The sequence below is a fragment of the Pristis pectinata genome, chromosome 15, assembly GCF_009764475.1.
Source record: "Pristis pectinata isolate sPriPec2 chromosome 15, sPriPec2.1.pri, whole genome shotgun sequence".
NCBI classification, from domain to species: domain Eukaryota; kingdom Metazoa; phylum Chordata; class Chondrichthyes; order Rhinopristiformes; family Pristidae; genus Pristis; species Pristis pectinata.
Window position 1 is genome coordinate 22,189,634 of NC_067419.1, and position 26,203 is coordinate 22,215,836.

Below are 26,203 nucleotides of genomic sequence, written 5' to 3' on the forward strand. Positions count from 1 at the left end.
AAAAGTGAAATATTTTATTCAGAAACTTGGTGATGTCCAGTTAATTAAAGAAAATGCAATTAATATTTTCAGGTGACAAATGTCAGAGCACCACGTAACGAAAATGTGATCAAATCACCAAAAATAAATCTCAATCCTGACCCCAATTGAAAATCTTAGTCCTGACTCCAATTTGATCCACTATAAAATTGCTGCTGGGCCCAGCCTTAATTATTCAAGTTGAGCTTCCCTTAACCCTTCCACAGCCAATAACTTAAAATCCCATTCCTGGTATTAAGCAGGAACTAGCTATTAATTCTTAGGGCAGGATTCTCTAAATGGTCACCCTACAACTTACAGTTATAAAATAATTAAGCTATATATAGTTCCAAAACAATAATTACACCAGAAACTTAAAATTCTTAGAGTCAGAGTTGTACAGCATAGAACAAGCCCTTTGGCCCACCATGTCCATACTGGCCATCAAGTACCTGCCAATACTATTCCCATTTTCCGGCACTTGGCCATAACCTTCTATGACATGGTGCTTTAAGCACTCAACTTCACACTTTTTTAATGTTGTGGGAGTACCTGCCTCCACCATCCCCTCAGGCTGATTCCAGATTTCAAACACAATGGCATGGAGCTGGATCCTCATTAAAACCTGACTAAAATGTACTTTTTTTCCATATATAAAAAGTAGCTTGCATCTATAGACTCACTCTCATACATTTTCAAAGCATCTACAGTGTGTATGTAATGTCCAAAAGGCTCAGTGCAAGAGGTGATTACAAAGCAGCTTGGAACAAATGGCTATGTAAATACACTTTAGTCTACTACTTTGCCTTTCCCCTCCCTCTTTTAAAAAAAGAGGTAAGATTGAAGCTGATATTTCATTTTCACGTGCACTCACCTCAATCCATCTGATGACAGAAACCTGTCAGCTGTAGTTGTTGGTGGCATTCCCAATGAAGTCAGAACCTCACAGATTGAAGTTCCACATTTGCACCAGAGCACAAAAATCCAGTTTATAGCTAGATTTCCTGGTATTTGTGCACAACATTAATAGCCTAATAGAATCGAGCATTGAGGATTCCCAATCTGCATATCATTCTAGCCACCCTAACCAACTGTTTCTGAATATATTAAATGCACACAAATATTGAGTAGACTAAAGCTGCAGTATATTTTAATAGAGTGCTATACATTCACAGCATGTTGTAACAGGCCCACTTAAAACTAATGCTCTTTTACAAGTGCATAACCTGGCTCAAACAGATCAGTGTGACAAGAATATATCACGTCTGACAAAAACAAGATTTACTACAGATAACTTTTAATTAGAAAATATATTAGGCACATCTATTCAGATTTACAGAGTACAAAATTAACAGAAGACAGTGAGAAATTTACATTCCTTCACATATACCTTTTATTTTAAAAGTCCATTTTTAATACCCTTGACCACAGTTTTTCTTTTAAATTCAAATTGTCCATCTTCTCCTAACCTCCATCAGTAAAGAACACACAAGCTTCACAGTGTGTTTAACATAATTCAACAAAGCTCTCTACAACATTTCTTAACTATAAGTATAAAATGCTAGAAATACTCAGCAGGTCTAAACAAGGTTCTTTTGAAACATCAGAGACCTGGTAAGTTCATTCTCTGCAGATACCGAATGACTTGACTGCTTCTGGCAATGTGTTTTATTTCATATTTCCAGCATCTGCAGTATTTACCTTTAGAACATTTATTATCCGCTGGTTAATACAACAGAATTTTGAATCCAGAGTTTTAAGCAGATTAACAAAGGTTCTTCAAAACAATACCTACAAGTACATAACACAGACAGATCAAGAGCCTTCATTTCCACTATGATACTGGCAGGCCAGTGGTAGTATAGATTTCCCCCCACTTCAGTCCTTGTTACCAAATTCCATTTGCACTTTGATTACTCTTAACATCAATTAATACTGGTGGATCTCAACAAATACCTGTTGAGCAGATTGTCACCATTAATGTATCATGTTCTGAAACTGTAACGTGCATATAAAGAGTGGAGGCAAGAGGGAAAAGAGGCCAGTTATCTTCCTAGAGCATTGGTAATTAGTATTTATTTTAAATATCACATTTCCTTACCTCATTGATAATCACGACAAATTAAAGTCTGCCATCATAAACCTAATCAATATCCAGGAACCAAAGCATTTAGTCTCTCCCCACCGGACAGAGGCTGGAGGTTTGCAGCTTCCACATCAGAAAAGTCATTACAAAGCAACTACATAGTCTGGTGCATCCATTCTGAATGCTACTGCTCAACCTAGCTTAAATTAAATCTATTAGTAATGGACAGAAACACTTTGCAAAGTCACAAAAGTATTTACTGACCTCAGCTTCTTGGATTTATTAAATAACACGTCTTACAATTCAGAATAAAGCAACTTAAAATACTCTATTAAACCATTCAGTATTACACAGTTTTAGGAATGTTTTATTAAAGATGTTGGTGCCAACATCATTCCATACCATGTCTGGAAATGACAATTACAATACCACTCTCATGGAACTGAATTTGTTTGCTGATCTCTTAGGCAGTGTCTGAGGCAGATTCATTGCTATTGTAGATGCACAATGGTTGGGCATATTAATACAAGTGGGCAGAGTAATCAGATGGAAAAACACCTACATATGTTGAAAAAGTACTTTGACATCTATGGACAAACTAAAGGGAACTGCAACAAAAAATGAAAAGGAGAATGTACAAATAAACTTCATGCCCAAATCACTCAATCATGTTTTATACACTTCCTATACAACTTTGAAGAATTTTCTAAATTTATGGTGAATGTGACTGAGAACAAAAGGTCTGAGTAAATGTTGAGAACTTGTATTTACTTTGTAAGGATAGAATTTTGGAGGGTCACATGCAATATCAGCACTTGTTCAACTAAAATGCAGTATTTCAGATTTAAGTTACACTCTCACCCCACCAACACCACCCCCCCCCCAACAAATCTCCAGCAATCATCAATCTTGTTTACATGTTAGTTATATTACTGCTTAATTGCATGTTTTTGACATCAAGAAACATTAGCTTATGTTAAAGGGAACTACGAAGAATTAATGCTTTGCTTTTACTAACATTAGCAGTACTAGAAGACACAGCCAGCTGTCAAAAGACTTTTTTAAAAAAAGGCAACTAAACAGCTAATCTGACTACCCAAATGGTTGAAGATTTAACAGATGAAATGGTAGGTGTAAACATTACCAAAGGTATTATTTGAAAACATGTGCAATGCTTAACTATAGCTCCCAAATGTAATTTAACAGAACAGAGCCAGAGATAAACCATGCCACCATAGCACAGGTGGATAAAATCATCCAGTGTCCACTCTCTACCACAAAAGGTTCCCACACAAGAGGCAGTAGCATACACAACTGCATGCAGGTTAATTAAACATTTACAAAAGTTACTTTCAAACCTAGAGGAACAGGCCGACGATGAATTAAGTAAAATCATAAGGATTACTAAGATTAGATGCACAATTAGGTGTCAAGTGCTGTATTCATTTTAGACAAAGTGCAGCACAACCATGTTCAATGTAGTATCAGTCCAGCATTAAGTAACCTCCTCCTGCTTTTACTATTATGCAGTTAAAAATGCATCAAGTGCAAATCACCATTACAACAGATCTGTAATAGACTTATCTTTAACCTATTGAATATTGACCCTCTCAGCTTCAAGAAAAAACATAACCTTGATTGCACACCTGAAGTAAAATTTCACTTTTTAAAATACAAACAAAATTATTGGATAATAGAAACAATTCTAAAATCTGTATTGGGAAAATGTGAGGCTTGCACTCAATAGATACCAAGGAGAAATTACTACACACTCTAAACAACATCTATGGTAAAATATTAAAATTATAAGTCAGCAGCATATGCAGTAGTGCAGGTTTATATTTCCTGAACCTTTAGGTGGTGTCAATACTCTTTAGTATACAAACCAATACAAAAATCAAAGTAAAAAAAAAATCAGAAAGGCCAATTTAATTTTGAGTAGTTATGGGGAATGAAAACTAATATTTTGGGTACAAACTTAAATTGTACAAATACCTTTGATAAGTCTATTGCACTTAGCTATATTGACAGTTTCACATTGATAGGCAAAAAGATGATTGGAAAATTAGTGATTCCTGTGTAGTTATCATTTTTACTAATACATTTATCATGAGAACATTTTGCACGATCCATTGAGCATTACTTTAGTAATATTAAAATCAATGGAGGTGATCAAATTATTCAGTTTAGATCCATCTAAAGGTTCAATCCTTTTATAAGCCCACTGAGCATATTATTTTGCATTGCTGGAAAATTTAATTGCTACAGTATCTTTTGCCACACTGTCCCTGGTAATACCAATTTCCTTGCTAAAACTACTTACAGCAAAGAAAACTATTCTCATCTTGTGCCAGTTGTTTATCCACAACATCCCATTCATTTGGTATATTTATTCATTTCCACTGTATTTTTCTATTCTCTTTCTGAACAGGTTTCTAATGGGTGATTATTTGTATTATTAGCACTCTCTGTAGACATTTTTGTGATGATCTTAAAACCAATATCACTAAACACTATCACTTAATTTTGAACACCTTTATCAGACTTCCTTTTGCACATTATTACTGTATGGTGGGGCTTGAGGGTGAGGGGAAAAACAATTTCTTGGGTCTCTCATAATTAATCTCTTATTCCTGACATTACTTTAGTGAATCTTTTCAGCACATTCTCAATGGGCCTATTGGCCTTAAAATAATGTAATCCATAACTAGGTTGTAATCTGTCTGGACAAGTAATAACTTTAAGCCATTTTGGCTTTTAAAATTTACTTATGGTTAACATTAATCTAAATGACCTATAATTACCTGGTTTATTTTGGAGTCCCACTTATGTTTCCTAATACTTGCTTAACTGTAGTTGTCTCCTCAACCAATCACTTCCAATTCTCATGTTTTCATTCTTACTAAAATACAGAGGAGAGATAAGCACACGCAAAATTGTCATTTAGCATCTTCCTTCACACCTCATTAGATTTCCTTTCCTTTGACATGGGGCTTCATCCTTTCTTCATATGCTATAAAATCTTTTTACAATTAACCTTTGTTACCTGGCCACTTTTGTTACTCATCAAATAAACTACGTCAAAGCAGGAAAACATTGCAAACAACTCTCTATCAACAATAAGAGGCCAGCTTCTACGACAATACCCAACACACCTTCATCCTAAATGAACAGATAAAGATGGTGATACTTGGTAAAAAGCATGAACCTTATTACTTGCATTCATTATGCCTTAAAGTAGCACTGAGAAACATTTTCCCACTTGACCAAATAAGTGATCATTCCGCAGTCATGCTCCAATATCACCTTGTAGCTTCTGTTCAATAACAACATACAAAATGCAGCCAGACCTATAAACCAATTACCAAATAGATGCTTAATGGCAAGTATCCTGCATTTGTTGTATCAAATGTCTTTTTTTCTTTACTTCTGAAATGCTATGGATCTAATCACATTCATAACAATACTTTTTAATGCTTTTATACATGGTACTTGGCGAAATTTGCCTGCTATGTAACATTATGAAGTTACCAGCAAAAGGTCAAGTAACAATTAACAAAATCAGAAGCTATATTCAGGGATAATTTAAAAGTTTGATGGTACAATATTTCAAATAGCAGTTTAAAGAAATGATTTCTTTCCTAATAGTCATGTTACAGTGCACTTCATTATTTAATGGTCAAAACCTTCACTTTAAAAATGAGTGGGTGATTGCCAATACCATATAACCACTCAGCACAGCTTAGAGAGGGCCTTATGAAATCAAACTAAACTCTTCCCAAAAAGTAGAATCCAATCTTGGCTGAAGATCAATACAAAAAGGCATCTCCCTGCAGTTCAGTGGAATGGTATAGAGTGTCTGTGCACTGGAAATGTATTTGTGTAGATGCACAAAAGTCCACATGTGCATGTCGCAATTCACAACTGCTATTGTACAACAGTCACAAATGCCAACAAAAAAAAATCACAATAGCTTTTATCAATAGAAGGCAAAAACCAAGAACACTTTGCTATATAAAAAAAATTCCTTCAAATTAGCGTTTCTTGCAGTGAAACCATCCTGATTTATCCCGTAGGTTAATTCTTCAAAATCTTTAAATTTATTGACAATGGAAAAGGGAGAAAAACAAGTGGTTTGTGAACTGACCTGGGCACAGCTCAAGAAATCGTGGTGTGCCATGGTACAATTGCAGTTGGTTTCTATATTTTTTTTAAAACGCTACGTATCAATTCATTTAGTATCTTGGACCCGTCTGGTTAAAACAGCAGTTCACAGGTCCTCGATCATGGACAACAGGGATTGTCAATTACGAGCATCACATCAATCCCATAAACCTCAAGCAGATCCATCAGGAAGATGCGATCCCCCTGGGGGTCCAGCCCCATACTCCTTACATGGTCAGCTGTTAGCGTTTTATCTTGGCATGCTGAAACTTCCAACAACATCTGAAAGATGCGATTATTCTGTTCCATGAAAAACCTGCAAGAAATTATCAAAGATAGGTCAACTCACTGGTCAAATTACTTAAAGGCACCAAGTGTTACCAAGTCCTTAAGAGTATCCCTCTGACAAAAAAATAGGTTCACCATTGACTGTTTTGCTTTGAAAGGCATTCTGATTGGAGTTCTTCCAAGGTCACAGTGTAGATCCAGCAAAAGCCAGCAACAAGCGGGATACGATTGATTCTCAGAAATCCTGAAAAAGAGGTGCTCTGCCCCATTCCTCCAAGATGTCTGCATTATTATTTACCTTTCCGTCTTACTGGTTTTGAATTTGAACATAAATGCAGAATCCTGATCTACCTATAACATTCCAAGTTACTGGAGATTCATGTTGATCCCAATAACCTTTTGTCTAATTTCCACAAAAATAGAACAGATACTTAATCCCAATTTTGCATTATAAATTCTCTTACGGAGTGGTGCCATAAAACATGAAGTGCCATGTCATGTTTTTATAAAATGGTGCTGATCAAATTTATTTCAGCCCAACATGATTTACAGGAATTAACTTATGCTGACTTTCCTGAAACACAAATGTCTAAAATATATTTCTTTGCTCTCTCCCAATGTAAACATAATTACTTACATAATGAACAGGTCTTCTTCATTGGTGCTGCAATCTCCTCCCACCTCCTGAGAATAAAGCAGCATTTGCCTGTTGGAAAGATTTAAATGGCATATAAATATCAGGATTCACTTAGCAGAGATGCACACATGAACTCTGATTTGGTAGGATGAGCTTAAACAAAAATTCAAAGGGGAAAAGTGAATTTACTGAGTGAATTACAGCATCATCTTCAGTCACGTGAATGGTGGATCTCAGCCCCATCCTGAGATACCACCATCACCGAAACTAGCCTTCAGCTAATTCAGTTCACTTCATATGATATCAATAAACACCCGAGCAGACTGGACATGGCAATGGGGCCAACAACTCAGCTGCAGCAATAACATCTACAAAGATGAAAATGTCCCATCTAGAAAAGGACACTAATCTATTAAGCTCCAGTCTTACCTCCAGCTTTACCTCCATGCAAACCTCAATTTTAGAACCATACTGGAGCATTCAGTATGGTTCTGTGGAAAGGGAGGGGTGAATGTGGTGTTGGAAAAGAATCTCAGCTTACCTCTGGTCATTGAGCTTGCGGTACTTGTCCTTATCAGCACTGTTTACTTTCAACAGTTGCTGTAGATGCTCATGGTCGGTTTTCACATTTTGGTTATCAATGTAAACATCATACAAATCCTTCTTTTCTTCAAATATCTTTTCCGTTGTGCCTTAAAACATGAAATGCCATGCCATGATTTATAATAAAGTGGTGTCCTTATAGAATAAGCTGTTTAAATTCCTCATCAAATTGTGTTTCTTGGGACATGCGAAGAATACAAAATAAATGCTGTTATATACAAGAAAAAAGGAGCAGGAGTAACCACTTGACCCCTCAAGCTTGCCCCGCCATTCAGATCTGATCATGATTGATTTGGCCCAGACCTTAACTGCTCTTCTGTGCCAGTTCCACATAGCTCTCAATTCCCCAATCTTTCAAAAATTTATCTTTCTCTTTAAATACCTCCATGGCCCTCTGGAGTAAATAATTCCAGAGATTCACCTTCCTCTGCAAGAAGAAATTCCCAAGTACATCAATTTTAAATGACCATCACCTTATGTCGTCACTACTTCTGCTTGTTCGTAACATCTCAACATCCAACTTGCCATACCTACTTAGGATCTTGTATGTTTCGAAAAGATCACCCCACATTTTTTCAAACTCCAAAGAATACAGTTCTAATTATTTCAACTTTCTCATCCTAGAAATTAGCCCAGTGAATCTCTTCCGATCTGCCTCCAATGCTAGTATATTCTTTTTTAACTAAGCAAATCCAAACTTTACATAGTACTCCTGATGTGACCTCACCAACACCTATACAAATGCAACAATACTTAGCAATTTTTAAGCTCCAACCCCTCATCACAAAGGCGAATATACTAAATGCCTTCTTAATTACCTGCCGTAGAGAAAGGACTGCAGATGCTGAAATCTGGATGAAAAACACTATTATGCTAGAGGAACTCAGCAGGTCAGGCAGCATCCATGGAGAAAAGCAGGCGGTCAGCGTTTTGGTTCAGGACCCATCTTTAGGACTGAAGTACCTGCTGTACCTGCATGCTGACTTTTTGTTTTATGCCCAGTGGCACCTAGGCCTCCCTGTACTCACTTGCATTCCTTATTTAGATAATTGTCTTTTTATTCCTCCTACCAAAGAGCGTGACCTCACACCTTCCTACATTCAATTCGATGTGCCAAGTTTTTGAGCACTCACTGAACTTATTTAGTGACATGTTGCATGGAGCAAATAAGTCTCTTTACAGCATGCCATCCACCTAGTTTCATTTCATCAGCGAACTTGATACCTTACACTCTTTCTTCTCCTCCAAGTTATTAACATAGACAGTAAATAATTGAGAATCAAGAACAGATAAAATCATAAGCAGTCTTTTTTCCAGGGTTGGGAAATCAGCAACTAAAGGGCAGTGAGAGGAGAGAGATTTAATAGGAACCTGAGGGGCAACCTTTTCACCCCGAGGGTGGTCAGGGTATGGAATGAGCTGCCAGAGGAAGTGGTTAAAAGGCACTTGGACAAGTATATAGATAGGAAAGGTGAGAGGGATATGGGCCAAACGCAGGCAAATAGGACTAGCATAGATGGGAATCTTGGTCAGCATGGACAAGTTGGGCCAAAGGGCCTGAATCCATGCTGTATGATTCTATAACAGATCTTTTAGTTAAGTCCTTCCAGTCTGACAAAGATCCTTTTCCAAATACACTATATCTACAGGTTCTGCTCTATCAACTCTGTTTGTATTATCCTCCCAAGAATTCTAGCAACTTTGTCAAACATCATTTCTTTCATAAAACCACGTTGACTTGATTTGACTTCATTCGCTTTTCTAAAATGACTAGCTACTTTATCCGATTATGGACTGCGGCATCTTCCCAACAACAAATGTTAAGCCAACTGGCTTACAGTTAAGTGGATGAAAACTTAGTAAATGAAGTTTAATGTCAGAAACTATGAAGATATGCATTTTGGCAAGAAGAATCTAAATGCAGACTATTACCATAATGGAGAAAGATTGCAGATGAGCGAAGTACAGAGGAATCTAGGTGCACGAATTCCAAAATTAGCAGAAAGGTGCAAAAAGACGTACGGGTAGGTTAACATGGGTTTAAAATGGGCGGCGCAGACTCGTTGGGCTGGAAGGGCCTGTTACCATGCTGTACAAATGAAGTTTAAAGTGTAGTGACTCATTAGGAAGGCAAATAGCATATTGGCCTTTCTTGAAAGAGGGTTGGAGCTTAGAAATAGGGAAGTGTTGTTACAATGGTACAGTATATACTGGTAAGACCACACCTGGAGTACTGTTTACAGTTTTGGTCCCCCTATTTAAGAGAGGATATACTTGCATTAGAAGCAATCCAAAGGAAACTCACTTGGCTGATTCCTGGGGATGAGGGGATTGCATTGTCTATATTTGGAGTTTAGAAGAACGAGGGTGATCTTATTGAAACAAAGGATCCTTAAGGGGGCATGACCAGGAAGATTTTGAAATGTTTCCACTAATAGAATCTCAAATGAGGGGACATGGTTATAAGATCAGTCACTTAAAAGCAAGGTGCATAGAAATTTCTTTTACAGCAAGTATCCAAAATACTCTACCCCAGAAGGTTGTGGAGACTGGATCATAAGTAGCATTCACAATGGATGTAGATGAATTTTTGAAAGACCATAGAACTGAGGGCCACAAGGAACTTGCAGAGAACTTGAGGGCTGGAGCATATCAGCCATGATCAGATTGAATGGTACAGGCTTGAGGAGCTGAGTGGCCTACACTTGGTCCTATTTTTTTTGAACCTGCAGTTTTCCATTTCTTGTCTTCTCCGTTCTTGGTCAAGGGCAAAGGGCATCATGTTCATGCTTTGAAATTCACTGCTACCCACCTAGAGATTGACAGGTTTTGAAAAAGTTTAAATTACTGGCTCTACTATCTCTGCAGCCACTTCTTTTGGATCTTTGGATGCAGGCCATTCGGTCTTGGCAACTTGTTTTCTAGCCCCCCCCCCCCACACACACACACACACACACACACACACACACAAGTACTTTGTCCTCATCATAGGGATTATTACGATTTGAAAATAGACAGCTATTATCATTGGGATATTTGCAACATCTTCCACTGTGATATAAAGTAATGGTTTAAATTATCTGTCATCTTCCATTATTAACTCCCCAGTCTCTCACTTACCCGAACTACCCCCTTCCTTTCTGTATTTCCACAGAAGCTCTTGCTGTTTAACTAATTTACTGTCTATCAATTTCTCCCTTCTTATTGGCTTTTTAGTCCACTAATGCTGGTCCCAAAAAGAAAGTACCAGTCCACTGGTCTACCACTAGCCTTTGCCACTTTATATATTCCAATTTTAGATTTGATATTTTCCTTAACCTCCTTTGTTAACCATAGATGGTTTACCTTTCTTACCATGGGATAAATTTCTGCTAAGCATTATGAAATAGCTGCTTAAATATCTGCCACTGATCCTGACCTTTCTTTTAGCCTATTTTCCTGGTCCACTCTTCAGATCATTGAAATTGTCCTTATTAACTTGAGGAAAGTTATTTTGGACCCAAGGTGTTCAGCTTCAAACTATATCGAGAATTCTATTGTGTTGCATTCATTAATCCCTGGAGGAATAGAATGTAGAACAGTACAGCACAGGAACAGGCCCTTCAGCCCATGTCATTGTGCTGAATTAATTAAATTAGTAGTCAAATGCCCAACTAAACTAATCCCTCCTGCCTACACAATGTCCATATCACTCCATTTCCTGCACATTCATGCATCTTTCTAAGAGCCTCTCGAACGCCTCTATCATATTTGCCTCCACCGCCACCTCTGCAGCACATTCCAGTACCCATCACTCTGTGTAAAAAAAAAACTTGCTCTGCACATCTCCTTTGAACTTACCCCCTCTCACCTTAAATGCATGCCCTCTGTATTAACATTTCAACTCTGGGAAAAAGATACCAGCTATCTATCTATGCCTCTCATAACCTTATAAACCTCTATCTGATCTCCCCTCAGCCTCCACCGCTCCAGAGAAAACAACCCAAGTTTGTTTAACATCTCCTTATAGCACGTGCCCACCAATCCAGACAACATCCTGGTAAACCTCTCCTGCACACTCTCCAAAGTCTCTACATCCTTCCTGTAACGGGGCGACCAGAACTGAATGCAGTACTCCAGATGCAGCCTAACTGGAGTTTTATAAAGCTGCAACATAACTTCCCAACTCTTGAACCCAGCTCCTTGACTAATAAAGGCAAACATGTCATTAGCCTTCTTTACCACCCTATCAACCTGTGTAGCCACTTTCAGGGAGCTATGAACTTGGACCCGGACCCCAAGACCCCTCTACACATCAACACTGTTAAGGGTCTTGCCATTAATAATGTACTGTCCTTTTACATTTGATCTCCCAAAGTGCAACATTTTACATTTGGCCGGGTTAAATTCCATCTGCCATTTCTCCGCCCATATCTACAACTGATCTATATCCTTTTGCATCCTTTGGCAGTTTTCTATGTTATCCACAACACCAATCTTCCTATTGTCTGCAAACTTACTAAGCCATCCATCTACATTTTCAACCAGGTCATTTATACAGATCTATATAGATATATCACAAACAGCAGAGGTCCCAGTACGGATCCCTGTGGAACACAACTAGTCACAGATCTCCAGCCAGAATAAGTCCCATTGACCACTACCCTCTGTCTTCTATGGGCAACCCAATTTAGAATCCAAAAAGCCAATTCACCATGAATCCCATGCACTTAATCTTCTGGATGAGCCTCCCATGAGGGACCTTGTCAAACACCTCACTAAAATCCACATGGACAACATCCACAGCTTTACCTTCATCACCTCCTCAAAAAACTCAATCAAGTTAGTAAGACACGACTTGTCCTGCACAAAGCCATGCTGACTGTCCCTAATTAGACCATGGTTTTCCAAATGCTCATAAGTACTATCCTCAAGAATCCACTCCAGTAACTTCCCTACCACTGATGTGAGACTCACTAGTCTAGAGTTTCCAGGATTATCCCTATTTCCCTTCTAGAATAATGGAACTTTAGCTACTCACCAATCCTCCGGGACCTCACCTGTGGCTAGAGGATATGAAAAAGTTGGTCAAGGCCCCAGCAATCTCTCATCTCTTGCCTCTCTCAATAACCTGGCATACATCCCATCAGGCCCTGGGGACAGCCACCTTAATGTTCTTTAAGAGACCCAACACCACCTCCTTCTTTATCTCGAAATGCCCTCGTCTATTAGCATGCTCCACACTGATCTCCCTATCCTCCATGTCCTTCTCCTTGATAAATACTGATGCAATGTACTTGTTTAGGACCTCTCCCACATCCTGTGCCTCCAAGCACATGTTCCCTCCTTTATCCTTGAGTGATCCTCCCCACTCCCTAGTTATCCTCTTGCTCTTGATGCATGTATAGAATGCCTTGAGATTCTCTTTAATCCTACTTGCCAAGGACTTTTCATGGTCCCTCATGGCTCTCCTAATTCCCTTCTTGAGTTCTTTTCTGGTTTCTTTGTAATCCTCAAGGGCTCTGTCTGATTTTAGCTTCCTAAACCTTACAAACACTTCTTTTTTCTTCTTGACTAAATTCACCATCTCTCTTGTCATCCAAGGTTCCCTTACCTTGCCATCCTAGTCCTTCCTTCTTGCTGGAACATACTTGTACTGTACTCTGTGCAGTTGGTCTTTAAACACCCTCCACATGTCAGATGTGGACTTGCCCAAAAAACAGCCGTCCCAATCAAGTCTCCCTAGTTCCTGCTTAATACTCTCGTAATCTCGTCCTGAAGAAGGATCTTGACCCGAAACATTAACCACCTGCTTTTCTCCACAGATGCTGCCTGGCCTGCTGAGTTCCTCCAGCATCATACTGTTTTTCATCATTCTTGTAATTTTCTTTAAATTTTTAAATACAGCGTGGTAACAGGCCCTTCCAGCCCAACGAGTCCGTGCCGCCCATTTTAAACCCAAATTAACCTACCTGTACGTCTTTTGCAATGTGGGAGGAAACCGGAGCACCCGGAGGAAACCCACGCAGACACGGGAGAACGTACAAACTCCTTACAGATAGCGACAGGAATCGAACCCTGATCGCTGGCGCTGTAATAGCGTCGCACTAACCACTACGCTACTGTGCCGCCCAATTTCTCTTTCGATGCTCCCTGCTCCAATTTAATACTCTCCCGCAAGGTCCATACTTATCCTTATCTATAGCTATCTTAAAACTTAAGGAGTTGTGGTCACTGTTCCCTGTTCTGCCATTGAAAGGTCAGTCACCTGGCCAGGCTCATTACCCAACACCAGGTCCAGTACAGCCCCACTTCTTGTTGGACTATCTATATATTGATTTAAAAAAAACCCTCCTGGATGCACCTAATAAATTCTGCCCTGTCTAAACCTCTTACACTAAAGGAGGCCCCGGTCTATATTAGGGAAGTTGAAGTCACCCACTACAACAACCCTATTAGTTTTACACCTTTCCCTAATCTGCCTGCATATCTGTTCCTCAATGTCCTGGTGGCTACTGGGGGGCTTGTAGTATAATCCCATCAGAGTGATTGCAACCTTTCTTATTTTTTGAATTATACCCATATAAACTCAGTAGATGAGCCCTCAATTATGTCCCAAATGCAGCGGTGATATTGCCCCTGATTAATAGTGCAATTCCCCCTCCCCCCCAACACTTTTTACCTCCTCCTCTACCTTTTCTAGAACATCGAAACCCTGGAACATTAAGCATCCATTCCTGTCCCTCTCTCAACCAAGTCTCTGTTATGGCCACAACATCATAGTTCCATGTATGGATCCATGCTCTAAGTTCATCACCTTTACCAATAATACTCCTAGCATTAATATACACACACTTCAACCCGTCCTTCCCATTCTGTCTATTACTTTGCTCCTGCCTGTTCTTACTGGTCATGACATCCATCTTCCTCTCAATCCCTCCATTTTCTGACCTGGTGCATTGGTTCCCATCCACCTGCCAAACTACTTTAAACTATCCTGAGAAGCACTAGTGAACCTCCCGGCCAGGATGTTGGTTCTCCTCCAGTTAAGGTGTAACCTACCCCTCTTGTACAGGTCACCCCGACCCAGATGTTTCAATGATCCAAGAACCTGAAACCCTGCCACCTGCACCAGTTCCTCAGCCACACATTCATCTGTTCTATCCTTCTTTTCCTGCCCTGACTAGGAGGTGGCACTGGAAGTACTCCAGAGATTACTACCTTTGAGGTCCTGTTTTTCAGTATCTTTCCTTACTCCCTATTCTCACTGCTCAGGATGTGAATCTTAAGCACAAGATCTCCTATTAATCCTACCTCATCACACATCACAAAATCTAAAATATCCTGTGCCCAGATGGGTTCTGTAGCTTATTACTCCAAGAAACAATGATACACTCTATAATTCCTCTTCCAGCTCCTTTGCCAGTTAGATAAATCCAATTAATATGTAGATTAAAGAATCACCAATGATAATTGCGATTCCCTTCTTACTCACCTTTGATATTTCCCCATTTATGCTCTGTTCTACTGTGAGGCCAATTGACCACACCTTCCAATCTCTCCTTTATTTACACCCAAACCACCCCGTATCTGTGTCACCACTCACTGATATCTTTCTTAATTAACAATGTAACTCCACCTCCATACTCTTTCTGTCTATTCTTTTGGAATGTCAAAGAACCTAGAATATTGAGTTCTCAGTCCTGGTTACTGTGCAACCATATCTCTGTAATAGCTATTAAATCAACATTCATTTCTGTTTGTGCAGGCAACTCATCTATCTTGTTACAAATGCTGTGTGCTTTCAAATGAAGACCTTAGGCTTAGGTTTCTTACTCCATTTAAGGTTTCTTTATCAGTCACATGTACTTCCCATCCTCTCCTCTAATTGCTTAAAAGCACTGCCTATAACCCTAGGTATGCGATTCAACAGGGCACTGGCGACAGCATGGTTCAAATGTAGCCCGTCCTAACAGAAATGCTCTCTCCTCCCCCAGCACTGGTGCCAATCAGAACTCATTTCTCCTTATCAAATCTTAGAACCAACATTTATTTCTCTAATCTTATTTATCCTCTGCCAATTTGCACCTGGCTCAGTTATTAACCCAGGGTTTAATCACCTTTGCTTTTCAATTTTGCCCTGAATTGTTCATAATCCCTCAACTAAACCTCGTTGCTAGTCCTACCTATGTCATTAGTGCCTTGTCACCATAAATGGATCCTCCTACTCCCAAGTCCCAATTTCTTCTCCAGCCTCCAAAAGATGTTCTACACTGGGGCAATGGGCTGGGAACACAACCTTTAGGACTCTTTCTTTGCTGCAGAAGAAAGAGCACATTCCCCTGACTATGCTGAACCCTATAACATTTCCCTTTTCTCCCCCCACTTCAATCACAACCCCCACTCCCCTGTGCTACATACAGTTTGCACATCCTCCCTGCAGTCCTTACCCTTGTCCAAACGGACTGCAAGAACCTCATACCTGTTAGATAAGGTAAGGGGTAAGGCTTCTTCAGAGCTATCCACTAGTTCCTTCTATTTGCTTCTTTTACAGTCACACCTTTCTGTTCCTGGCTGATGATCATATGCAACATAATTAACCCAAGGGTTGCAAATGTCTCCTTGAACAAGAAGCATCCAGATACCTTTGCCCTCCCTAGTATGTCACTGTGAATGAAGTTTGGACTCTAGCTTATCAACTCCGAGCCAAACTTCCTCAAGTAGCCAACGCTTGCTGCAGATATGGTCACCACAAACGGATCCATGAGTTCCCATGTGTTGCAGCTACAACACATCTACCTCTGTTCTATTTGGTTAATTAGATTGGAATTATTTTAAACAAAACATTCCCTGCTTTAACCTACTTGGCCAATTAGAAGAGACTAGGAAGAAATACCCACAGTGAAAAAAAAAGCTGCAGATGCTGGAAATCTGAAATAAAACAGAAAATGTTGGAAACAATCAGCAGATCAGGCCTTAGACCCTTCACCAGAATTGTTCTGGTGAAGTGTCTCAGTCTTGAAGCCTTAACCCCGTTTCTCTTTTGACAGATGCCGCCTGGCCTGCCGAGTATTTCTAGCATTTTCTGTTTTATTTCACCAGCTGTCCTGTGACATCATGCTTTGGCGCTGACAGTCAGGAACAGGTTGAGACCAGGCCTGTCACTCATTTCTCCCCGCCTCCTGCTCTTTGTATCGGCCACTCACTCTTTATACAATATGTTAGGATGTTGATATTAGAATGAATATTTGTTTTATACTTACAGGCCACATAGGACATCTCAGTCTCCAGGGTTTCTATATCGGCTACACTGATATAAAAGTAAGGTTTGGATTCAGGAACTCCTCCAATCCCAGGCAGTGAAACATTCGCAAGACAACAACAACAGTAAACTAGAATGGAATGTTGGGAGGAAACAGACACAGAATTATGAGACAACTTGGTTCACTGTTGGCTTAAAAAAGGTTGGCGAATGGATGGTCAGAAAACATTGGAACATGCATTTCAAACAGGTATTCAGTGATAAAGGGGTCACTGAAAGGCCATCAAGAATATAAAATTACAGCTTCCTAGATTGCGTGGCAGCTGTGAGTTTAGATGTGGGATAAATATTCAATCATTCTGGATTAATGAAAATTAGGACCAGGGATTTCTATTTTAGATTTTCCACAATAATGCACACCAGTTTAGTAAAAAGCAAAACTGACTACTCACTTTGGTTGTACGAAACCAACAACCTTTCTTAAACATGACATACTTAAGTTTGCCAAGTTTCTGCCAAATAAAATCAGCGGGTACCTTGCAATAACTAAGTGACTTCCTGTCAATAACTGGCACTGGACAACCACTGAGCAAACTGCAGCAGAATGGTCTTATTTTATATGTTCATGGATTCTCTACCGCTGGAGAAAAATGAAGTACGAGCTATGTTAAAAGACAAACTTGTTTAAAATTCGCACCTCTATAGCAGACCACTCCAACCGGAGGCGGTGAAAAAATCAAGATCCGTTTCCTTAAAAGTGCAAACTTCCAAAGAACCATGATCTGCTCCCCAAAAAACTTGATGAACTGCGACATGCATCCTGCAGGATGAGTGATCTGTTTTAAAACAAGGATTTCAGCAGTATTACTTGTTAGTTCATGAAATGAATAAAACTTGTGGAATAAGGTGGATACACTAGGTATGTTTTCAGTAGGAATCTGTGTTTATACTCAGAGTTGGAGTATAAATTCCCTCCACAGATTGCAACTGATGCTTAATACAATCAATTTTCTAAACACTATGGGTCATATTCAGCTGCCCTGGACCCCACTGCTTGGTGTAACCACCCATGGTTTCCCCACGCCTATGCTTCTTAATCCAGAAGTGGTGGCCAACCTGGCTGGCCTGGAACACATAGCACACCAATGGCAGCAGTGGCCTCAAGTCCAAGCTGCAAAACTCCCATGAAAATGCTTACAACTTGAAAAGTCATACTCCCACTTCTGCCAGCTGAAAAAGCAGAGGGCAATTTCTGATAGCTTTTTTTTAAAAGGAGGTCTGACATTCAGGCACATGTAAAAACTATTAAAATTAAAGTAAATAATTAAAGTTTAACATGCTTAACTAAAATATCTAACAATATAATAATGCAAGCCATTAAATTAGTGCAACCATGCCTCTGTAATGGTGATCAGAACATGTCCAATTATCTCCATTTTTGCCAGTAGTTCATCTACCTTATTATGAATGATTCATGCATTAAGATGCCTTTAGGTTTGCCTTTTTTGTTCAATGCCAAAAGACTCCAGAATGATCTGGGAGGATTGGAAAGCCAATTCATACCCACTATAGGTTGTGTTACATGACACAAGAAACAAATATTTTAATAAAACTGGCTGCTTTAAGTGTGGGAAATTTTCAAATTTGACTTCTTCTGGCTAATGCACATTCTGTTTTCTTTATTTTCTTTCAGGTGTCCAGACGTAATCCCCAAATCAGAATGTTGCTTTAAATTCACCTATCAACCTTTTAGTCATCTCACTTAGTTATTTTTATTGTTTTAATGTAACTATGGTAGATTTTTTGTTGATATTACTGGTGCTACATAAAACTACTCAAGTTTAAAAAAACTGTGTGGAGAATAAATTCACTTCCCATGGAACATACTATACAACTTACTGTTCATATTAAAGAAAAACATGAAGTTCATCTTAAATAAAGCAAAGATCAGAGACTGCCATTTGGTGCTAGATTTATCAATTACCCTAAGTGCTCCAAGTTATAATATTGTTTAACCCATTCAAACCTGCTGCAAACATCAGGACAGAACACAAATTCCCCACTTATTTTGCTTGGGATAAAATCAGAGTTTTAGTATGAACTTAATACAAAAGTCTTTTGTGGATGGAATCATACTTAGAAATGCAACTCACTTGGTTTCAGAGTTGGCTTAAATTTCAAATGATTAAAGTGTCATTCTCCTATTTGTACCAGCATGACATGTCTCACATAAGCAGTTAGTATATTAACAGATTTGTTTTGTTTAATCGTTTCAAACAACCATTTTACCTTTCCTGTATCTTTGTACAATCCATCTAAATGCTTTGAATAGCGATATATTTTGTTACCTTCATCTCTGGATACATGTACTTGTTAACTGATGGCAACCAATGAAGGGGCTGAATGGACGTCGGGGTTCCTTTGCTGCTCAGTCCAGCAGGTAAAATACCTTTCTTGTCTTCATAAAAAGCTTCTAATTGTGCATAATGTCCAGGAATTTCAAGTTGATGTCTGTAAAAATGTACAATACATTCCATGAGTTATTTCAGGATTCTATCATTTTGAGAACCATGCCTCTGTATTTGCTTTTTGGTTGGAAGGATTTTTAAAACTCTGCCTATTTTGCCAGTAAAACTTGTTACTCAGTTCAGTAAGAGTTCCAACTGAGCTAAATTTTGCAAATGGGTTCAGATTTTAACCGAAAGTCATGGAAAAAGAAAAGTTTACAATGCTCCTTTGTTAGATAAAGGTTTTAGAGCTTGGATTTTGCAAACAACTCTCATCAGAATGAGATCACAGTAAAACATCTGTCTTATTCATGGTTACATGTCCCTTTGCCTTTGCATCAAAATCAGGGGGACATCTGATGAAAATCTATTCTCTCTGCACAAGTTTTAAATTTCAAGATTTTGGTTCTGTTCTACTCCATTTCCTAATTAACCAAATCCATAACCACTAAACAGCAGACTGACTAATTTTCCATTCTAACATGAGAACCAGCATAAACAATAATCACTCAGTATAGCAGAATAGGCACAGACATGTTGCGAGTTGAATGCCAACAGGACAACTTATTTGACCCCAAGGTTTAATATTAAACTAAGAACTGATGGCACAATACAAATAAAAAGTTATTTTTCTTTACTCTAATATAGTAGAGAAATAAAGGAAACTGCAGAGATATCAGTTGCTGACAACAGTGTCATTCATCACACACAGAGGGAAATATTTAATCTTTCATGGTGGCCAAAGTTTTACTGCTCAGAATCTTTAAACGCCCCAAATAACTCAATGTGCAACTCTTGGTGTTTCATAATTTTTACAAAGTGAGTGAGCACTGTTTTCTTTCCAGTCTGTGTGTCACAAATGGTTTTAGATTTATTAGCTGTATATTACAGCTCATTAAAATATTGCTCCCAACCAAAAGTTTGATCTACACAAAATTTGAGGCAATCATTTACAATGTATTGATGCCAAATGTCGAATAAAGGTCTACTACGTGATTTAAAGGAGGATTCATCTATTTCAGTTAGCTTGGATGCATTAAACAAGAAAGACCACAAGCTGTTCCCACTTCTGCTGCATTATTCTCTTCCAATAATAGGGGTGAAAACATAAAAAGTTAAATTCTCTGGCAACACACAAGTTAGAGTAACTCAACAGGTCAGGCAGCATCTATGGAGGGAAATGAATGGTCAACGTTTCAGGTCGAGACCTTCAGGACTGGGAAAAAAGAAGAGGGGAGATAGCCAGTATAAAAAAGTGGGGAGAAAAAGATGGAGCAAGAGCTGGTTTTTTGGGGGAGGGGGAGGTGATACTTGCAATGTGAATTTCTTCAACTGGTTGAAAAAAAATCTGCATGAAATGATTGTTAACTGGGCAAACAATACAAATTTTGTTGGTGTTAAAAGGAGCTGAAATAAATGTATGATGATAACTGCTGGTCAAACTAGGGAGAGAAACATTTGTTACTGATTTTGGTGCTTATGTTGTTCATAAATTTACAGCTTACTGTCTTCCATTCAACGAAGTGCTTTGCCATGAAAGCTTATAAATACTTCCTTAATTATATTATTTGTATAGAAGACCAAAAAGATTTTGGCAGATCTGTGAGCCCCGAGTATTCTTAATAGCTAAAATATGACAGCATGGGGTTCCTTTCTCTTGGACCAACCCTGGACAGAATCTTGGTATCTTTTAGAATGGTGCAGTCGCATAGCAAGGGCAGTGCAGTGGCGCTGCAGGTAGGACAGCTGTCTCACAGCTCCAATGGCTCAGGTTTGATTCTAACCTTGGGTGCTGCCTGTATGAAGTTTGCACATTCTCCCTGTGACCACGCAAGTTTCCCCCCAGTGCTCCTCTTGCATCCTGGTGGGGTGGGGGTGGTTGGTAGTTAATTAGCCATTGTGAATTGCCCCCAGTATAGATAGGAGATAAAAGAATCAAGGGTATTCATGCAAGAGGGAAGAAGTTACAGGGAAATAAGTGGGGGAGTGGGATTCCTTCCAGAGCTGGCATAGAGTCAAAGGGTGAATAACCTCCTATGTTATAAGGAATATGAAGGCATGTTTTAGGAAATATGAACGAATGTATCACAAGGAAAGTGCCAAGATTGTTGAAAAAAATTCTTTAAAGATATCTTTATTAGTCACATGTACGTCGAAAAACATAGTGAAATGCATCTTTTGTGTAGAGTGTTCTGGGGGCAGCCCGCAAGTGTCACCACGCTTCTGGTGCCAACGCAGCATGCCCACAACTTCCTAACCTGTAAGTCTTTGGAATGTGGGAGGAAACTGGAGCACCCAGAGGAAACCCACGCAGACATGGGGAGAAGGTACAGTGGCCAGAATTGAACCCAGGTAGCTGGCACTGTAATAGCATTATGCTAACCACTACACTTCCGTGCCTGCCTCAATAATGGTTTGCTTTTCTTTTAATCAAATAGCTTTCTTTCAGAAGAGAGGCTATTGAGAAAACTTAGCAGGAGACTCAAAGATTTGGTACATCAGACACAAATATATTCCTGCTGTATTAGGTGATGGTAGGTTAATTAGCAAGGAGGAATCTAGGAACTGGGTCTGTGTAATCTAGCCTTTGAGTGCACAGAATAGCTCAAGTGGGTGTTGTTGAACATGCCCAAGTGGAATGATGTATAAAACAGTTTTGTCACTTACCAAACAAGAATTGTCACCCTAAGATTAATAGACAAGAATTGTCTTTTTGATGAATGGGCAAACACAAAACTAGTGTCTGAAACCCACAGAAAATAATCAGTTTCTGAAAAGTGGCGCAATGTTTCCCAGATGGACAGAAATGCAGTACAGTACTCAGATCTGGCTAAGGAAATTGCATTCATATTGTGTCTACCTGGCAGCCCAGTCCCCATTAAACAAGTCTTTTCAATACAGTCTGGTCACCTGAAAAGTAACTTCTTAGTGTTTCTACAATGAAGACCATTTTGTTCAAGGGTAAATTTTGACTTAACTACACATCCTTTTATGGTAAAATGTTGAAACACAATACTGATCTTACAAAAGTTTGTTTTAAAAGAAAAGTACAACCCACAGGAAGCATTGCACAGCAGTCAGCACTACAAGAAGACGCCAAGCCCTTTGAAGGAGCGGTAGATGCTTAATTGTAAGCATTGCCATACTGTTTTTCTTTATTGACGTCGTTATAATTAGCAGATTTTAATTATTTTGATGTAGGATGAAAGATCTGTGTTTCATTTGTGTTATTTTTAAAATCAATTTTACCTAACACAGATGGTTGGGTAGAGTATGCCTTCCCAGTTTTCGAAGGTCAGTGCCCTATACTAAGGCAATATGAAAATGGTCACCCTCACCCTGCTGGATAGACCACAGTAAATCACAAAGGTATGAAAGTAGTTAATAATTGGTGAAAAGACGCAAGAAAGATAAACAAAACCCTGAGAGCAAAATCATAAGCAAATGATCCAATACCAAGTACAAGTCAGTACAAGGGAAAAATAAAAGTGAAAACACAATAGCTATCATTAGAGAACAACATCAGCACAAAGCTAGGTGAAAATTGTTTTAAGTCTTTCTCTATAATACATAAGAATAGCACATCCATTAGTGTTGGTTAGAATCCCCATTACACCAGGAAGTATAATGAGTTAAGAACATTGGGTTCCTGAGGCTAAGTGGTACCTTTAGGGATCAGTAAGAAACCTTTAATACCTATTACCAGAGGAAATCTGATAACAAAAAATTTCACTTTCATCCTTTGTGTTATGTTGATTGAAACGATTCATCACATATTAAGAGCAACTAGCATAAGAGCTCTCACCTGACCTGATTCTCCAGAAAATGCATGTATCTGTACAGAAGTGTATACGATGGGGAAAGAATTCCAACAGACTTCATTCGAGCACCTCGTTCCAGTTCACTCTCCACAGGCATGTTGGCAAAACATGCCATACCAAAGTAGTTACCTTTCCGAAAGTAGCTGAAAACACAAAATAACAGCTATTTGATTAGGAACATATAGGAACAAAAGTAACATTTTATCTATGAACAGTTTTCTGGTTAGGTCTATAGATAATAAAAATATGCAATAAGGATAACGGCCAGGGTTTATTTCAGGATTCATCTACACAACTGATAGCTTCATTCATGAGGCAGACAAGGACACATGCTCAACATTTGTAAACCAAGCACATCACTGGCTAGACCACAGTTGAAACAGGCTTTCCCAACATGCCAAATTTACTAAAATACGATAGTGAATAATAAGCCAGAGAAAACTATAATTAAAAAAAGAGGAAAAAAGCAAAACAAGTGCAAAAGATAATGTATATACAAGAGCCTAGATCATACACAAAATATGGCAAAAGGCAAATAAAGTAAGAATTGCAAGGAGGAATACAAACAAACCTTTGATATTAAAATTACCATATTTTTGAATAACTGCAACAGATTAGAAAGGATTGATTATTTCCTGCAAATCTTCAACGTAAAATAAGAGGTTAGTATATCTGCTACCCTAGGGAACCAATAGCCAATCATGAAGTACAACCCACCAATGTTGCTGCAAGCATTAGAAAAAAATAGTAGTACCCTATGTTACCTTGCTATCCAAAACTCCCAATCAAGTTTCTAAAGGCAATGAGGACATTACATATACTTTAACTGCAATCTCCAAAAGGACACTCAATTCAGATATTGACCTAATTGAAATGTAATATATATTTAAGGAAGTTGAGAGAGAAGCAGGAAAATTTGAGGCAAACTAGTCTAATCTGTTATGATGATATTATTAGAACTTACACTTAAGGGCCAAGTTATTGAGGACTTAAAAGATATTTGAGTTAATCTGAGAGACAACAGTTTGTAAAGGCTAGGTCATACCCAACAAACCAAACTGAAGTCTTCAAGGAATTAACAGAAGTACAAGACAGGGACTGTCAATGGATACAATTCATGTAGAATCACAGACTGCATTTGAAGTTCCACTTAAAAATAACTAACTGTAAAGCTCCAGGAATGGAAGTCAAATTATATATCCGGTGTAGGTTACTAGATAGTATGGATAGTCAATTACTTGCTTGCTTTGGGAAGTGTCCTATTGAATGCCTTAATAATCTTAGGTATCTTCTTGGTATTCTATATCTACTGAAATGCCTCGTGTGTGCACTCAGTTAGCATAATATAACACTTTTAAGCCCATAAGGACAATATATTTCATGGAATGCAGCACTGAGCACTGGAATGTGGAACCAAATAAGAGTTCTGTGAGGAGATGGAATGTGGTGCTGCTGTAATCTAGAAATTAAAGACCAATGATCTGTTAGACACTTTAATTAATTTGCATGCAGCAAGATACCATAAACAATATGTTAAGATCAGAATTCTTTTTACTGATGTTGATAGAAGGATAATTGCTGGCTAGCAGAGAACTCTATGGTATCCAAAATACCAGTGCTTTAAAATAATGCATTGATATCTTTCAATTCCAACTGACGGGCTCAGTGACACACAGCTTAACAATAGTTCTTGGTACAGCACTGTGATGTCAGAAATGAGCAATGGCCACAAGTAATGCATTCTAGAATCCTTAAAACAGTCAATATCTTTGTGAGAAGTATAAAGAGCACACATTAGTTATAAAAGTAAATACAACATGCAAAAATTAATCCTGTAGAACCAGCAGAGAGAAGTTGGTATTTTTATTCACTTATGGATGAGGGCATCACAGGCAAGGCCAGTATTAAATGCCCCTGAATGACCCGAGGATGTGGGGGTGGGGATGGGATGAGCTGTCATCTTGAACTACTACAGTTCACTTGAGGGTATCAATGCTACTGGGTAGGGAGTTGTAACATTTAGACACAGCAACAATGAAAGAATTGCAATATATTTAAAAGTCAGGCTATGTGCGACTTGCATTGGGACTCATGCAACTGCTGTCCTTGTTGGCAGCAGGGGTCATGGGTTTGGGAGATGCAACCACAGTAGCTCAGGCAAGGAACTATAATGTATTTTGTAGATGGTATACATTGCTTTGATGATGCACCAGTGGTGGTGGGGGAGGAAGAATGTGCTTCATTACATGCCAATCCGAAGTGGTGTTTTTAGAGTTGAAGTCATCCAGCCAAATGAACAGTATACTATCACAGTCCTGACTTGTGGATGGTAGAAATGCTTTGGCTGAACCACTTGTCACAGGAGATACACCAATTTCTTGCAATCACAATATTTTATTGATGATCCAATTAAGTTTCTGGACTCTGGCTCTCCTTCCCAGATGTCGATGATTGGTGATGGTCATTGTGTTTAATGTTGATCATTGTGTTTAATGTTGATAGTGGGAGTTACAGTTTGTTTTGTTGAATGTGGTCACTGACTGGCACACATAGCATGACTGCTACTTGCCACTCATCAGTCGATGCTCAAATGTCATCTATGTCTTGCTGCACATAGACGTGGACTGCTACATTTTCTAAGAAACTGCAAATAGAATTGGACATTACACAATCAGCAGCAAATATCCCCAACTCTAATCTTATGATTGAAGGAAGGTTATTGACAAAGTAACAGAGGGTAGGGCCTTGGGCACTGTCCCAAGTCTGAAATGATAAAGCTCCAAAAAAACTGATCTTCCTTAGAGCAAGGCACAATACCAGCCATTCTGTTTTCCCTTT

The 26,203-nt window shown here is 38.8% G+C and overlaps 1 protein-coding gene across 1 annotated transcript in view; it reads right to left on the minus strand.

Moving 5' to 3' along the window:
* Positions 1–1,393: 1,393 nt before the first annotated feature.
* The window catches only part of dennd11 (DENN domain containing 11), a 36,252-nt gene continuing 11,442 nt past the window's right edge, over positions 1,394–26,203 (minus strand). The window contains exons 3-9 of the mRNA XM_052030157.1: positions 23,350–23,508; positions 19,386–19,548; positions 17,735–17,873; positions 17,039–17,167; positions 7,735–7,885; positions 7,194–7,262; positions 1,394–6,584 (exon numbers count right to left, since the gene is read on the minus strand). Coding sequence (XP_051886117.1) covers positions 6,389–6,584; positions 7,194–7,262; positions 7,735–7,885; positions 17,039–17,167; positions 17,735–17,873; positions 19,386–19,548; positions 23,350–23,508 — 1,006 coding nt within the window. The 3' untranslated portion in view covers positions 1,394–6,388. The remainder of the gene's footprint in view (positions 6,585–7,193; positions 7,263–7,734; positions 7,886–17,038; positions 17,168–17,734; positions 17,874–19,385; positions 19,549–23,349; positions 23,509–26,203) is intronic.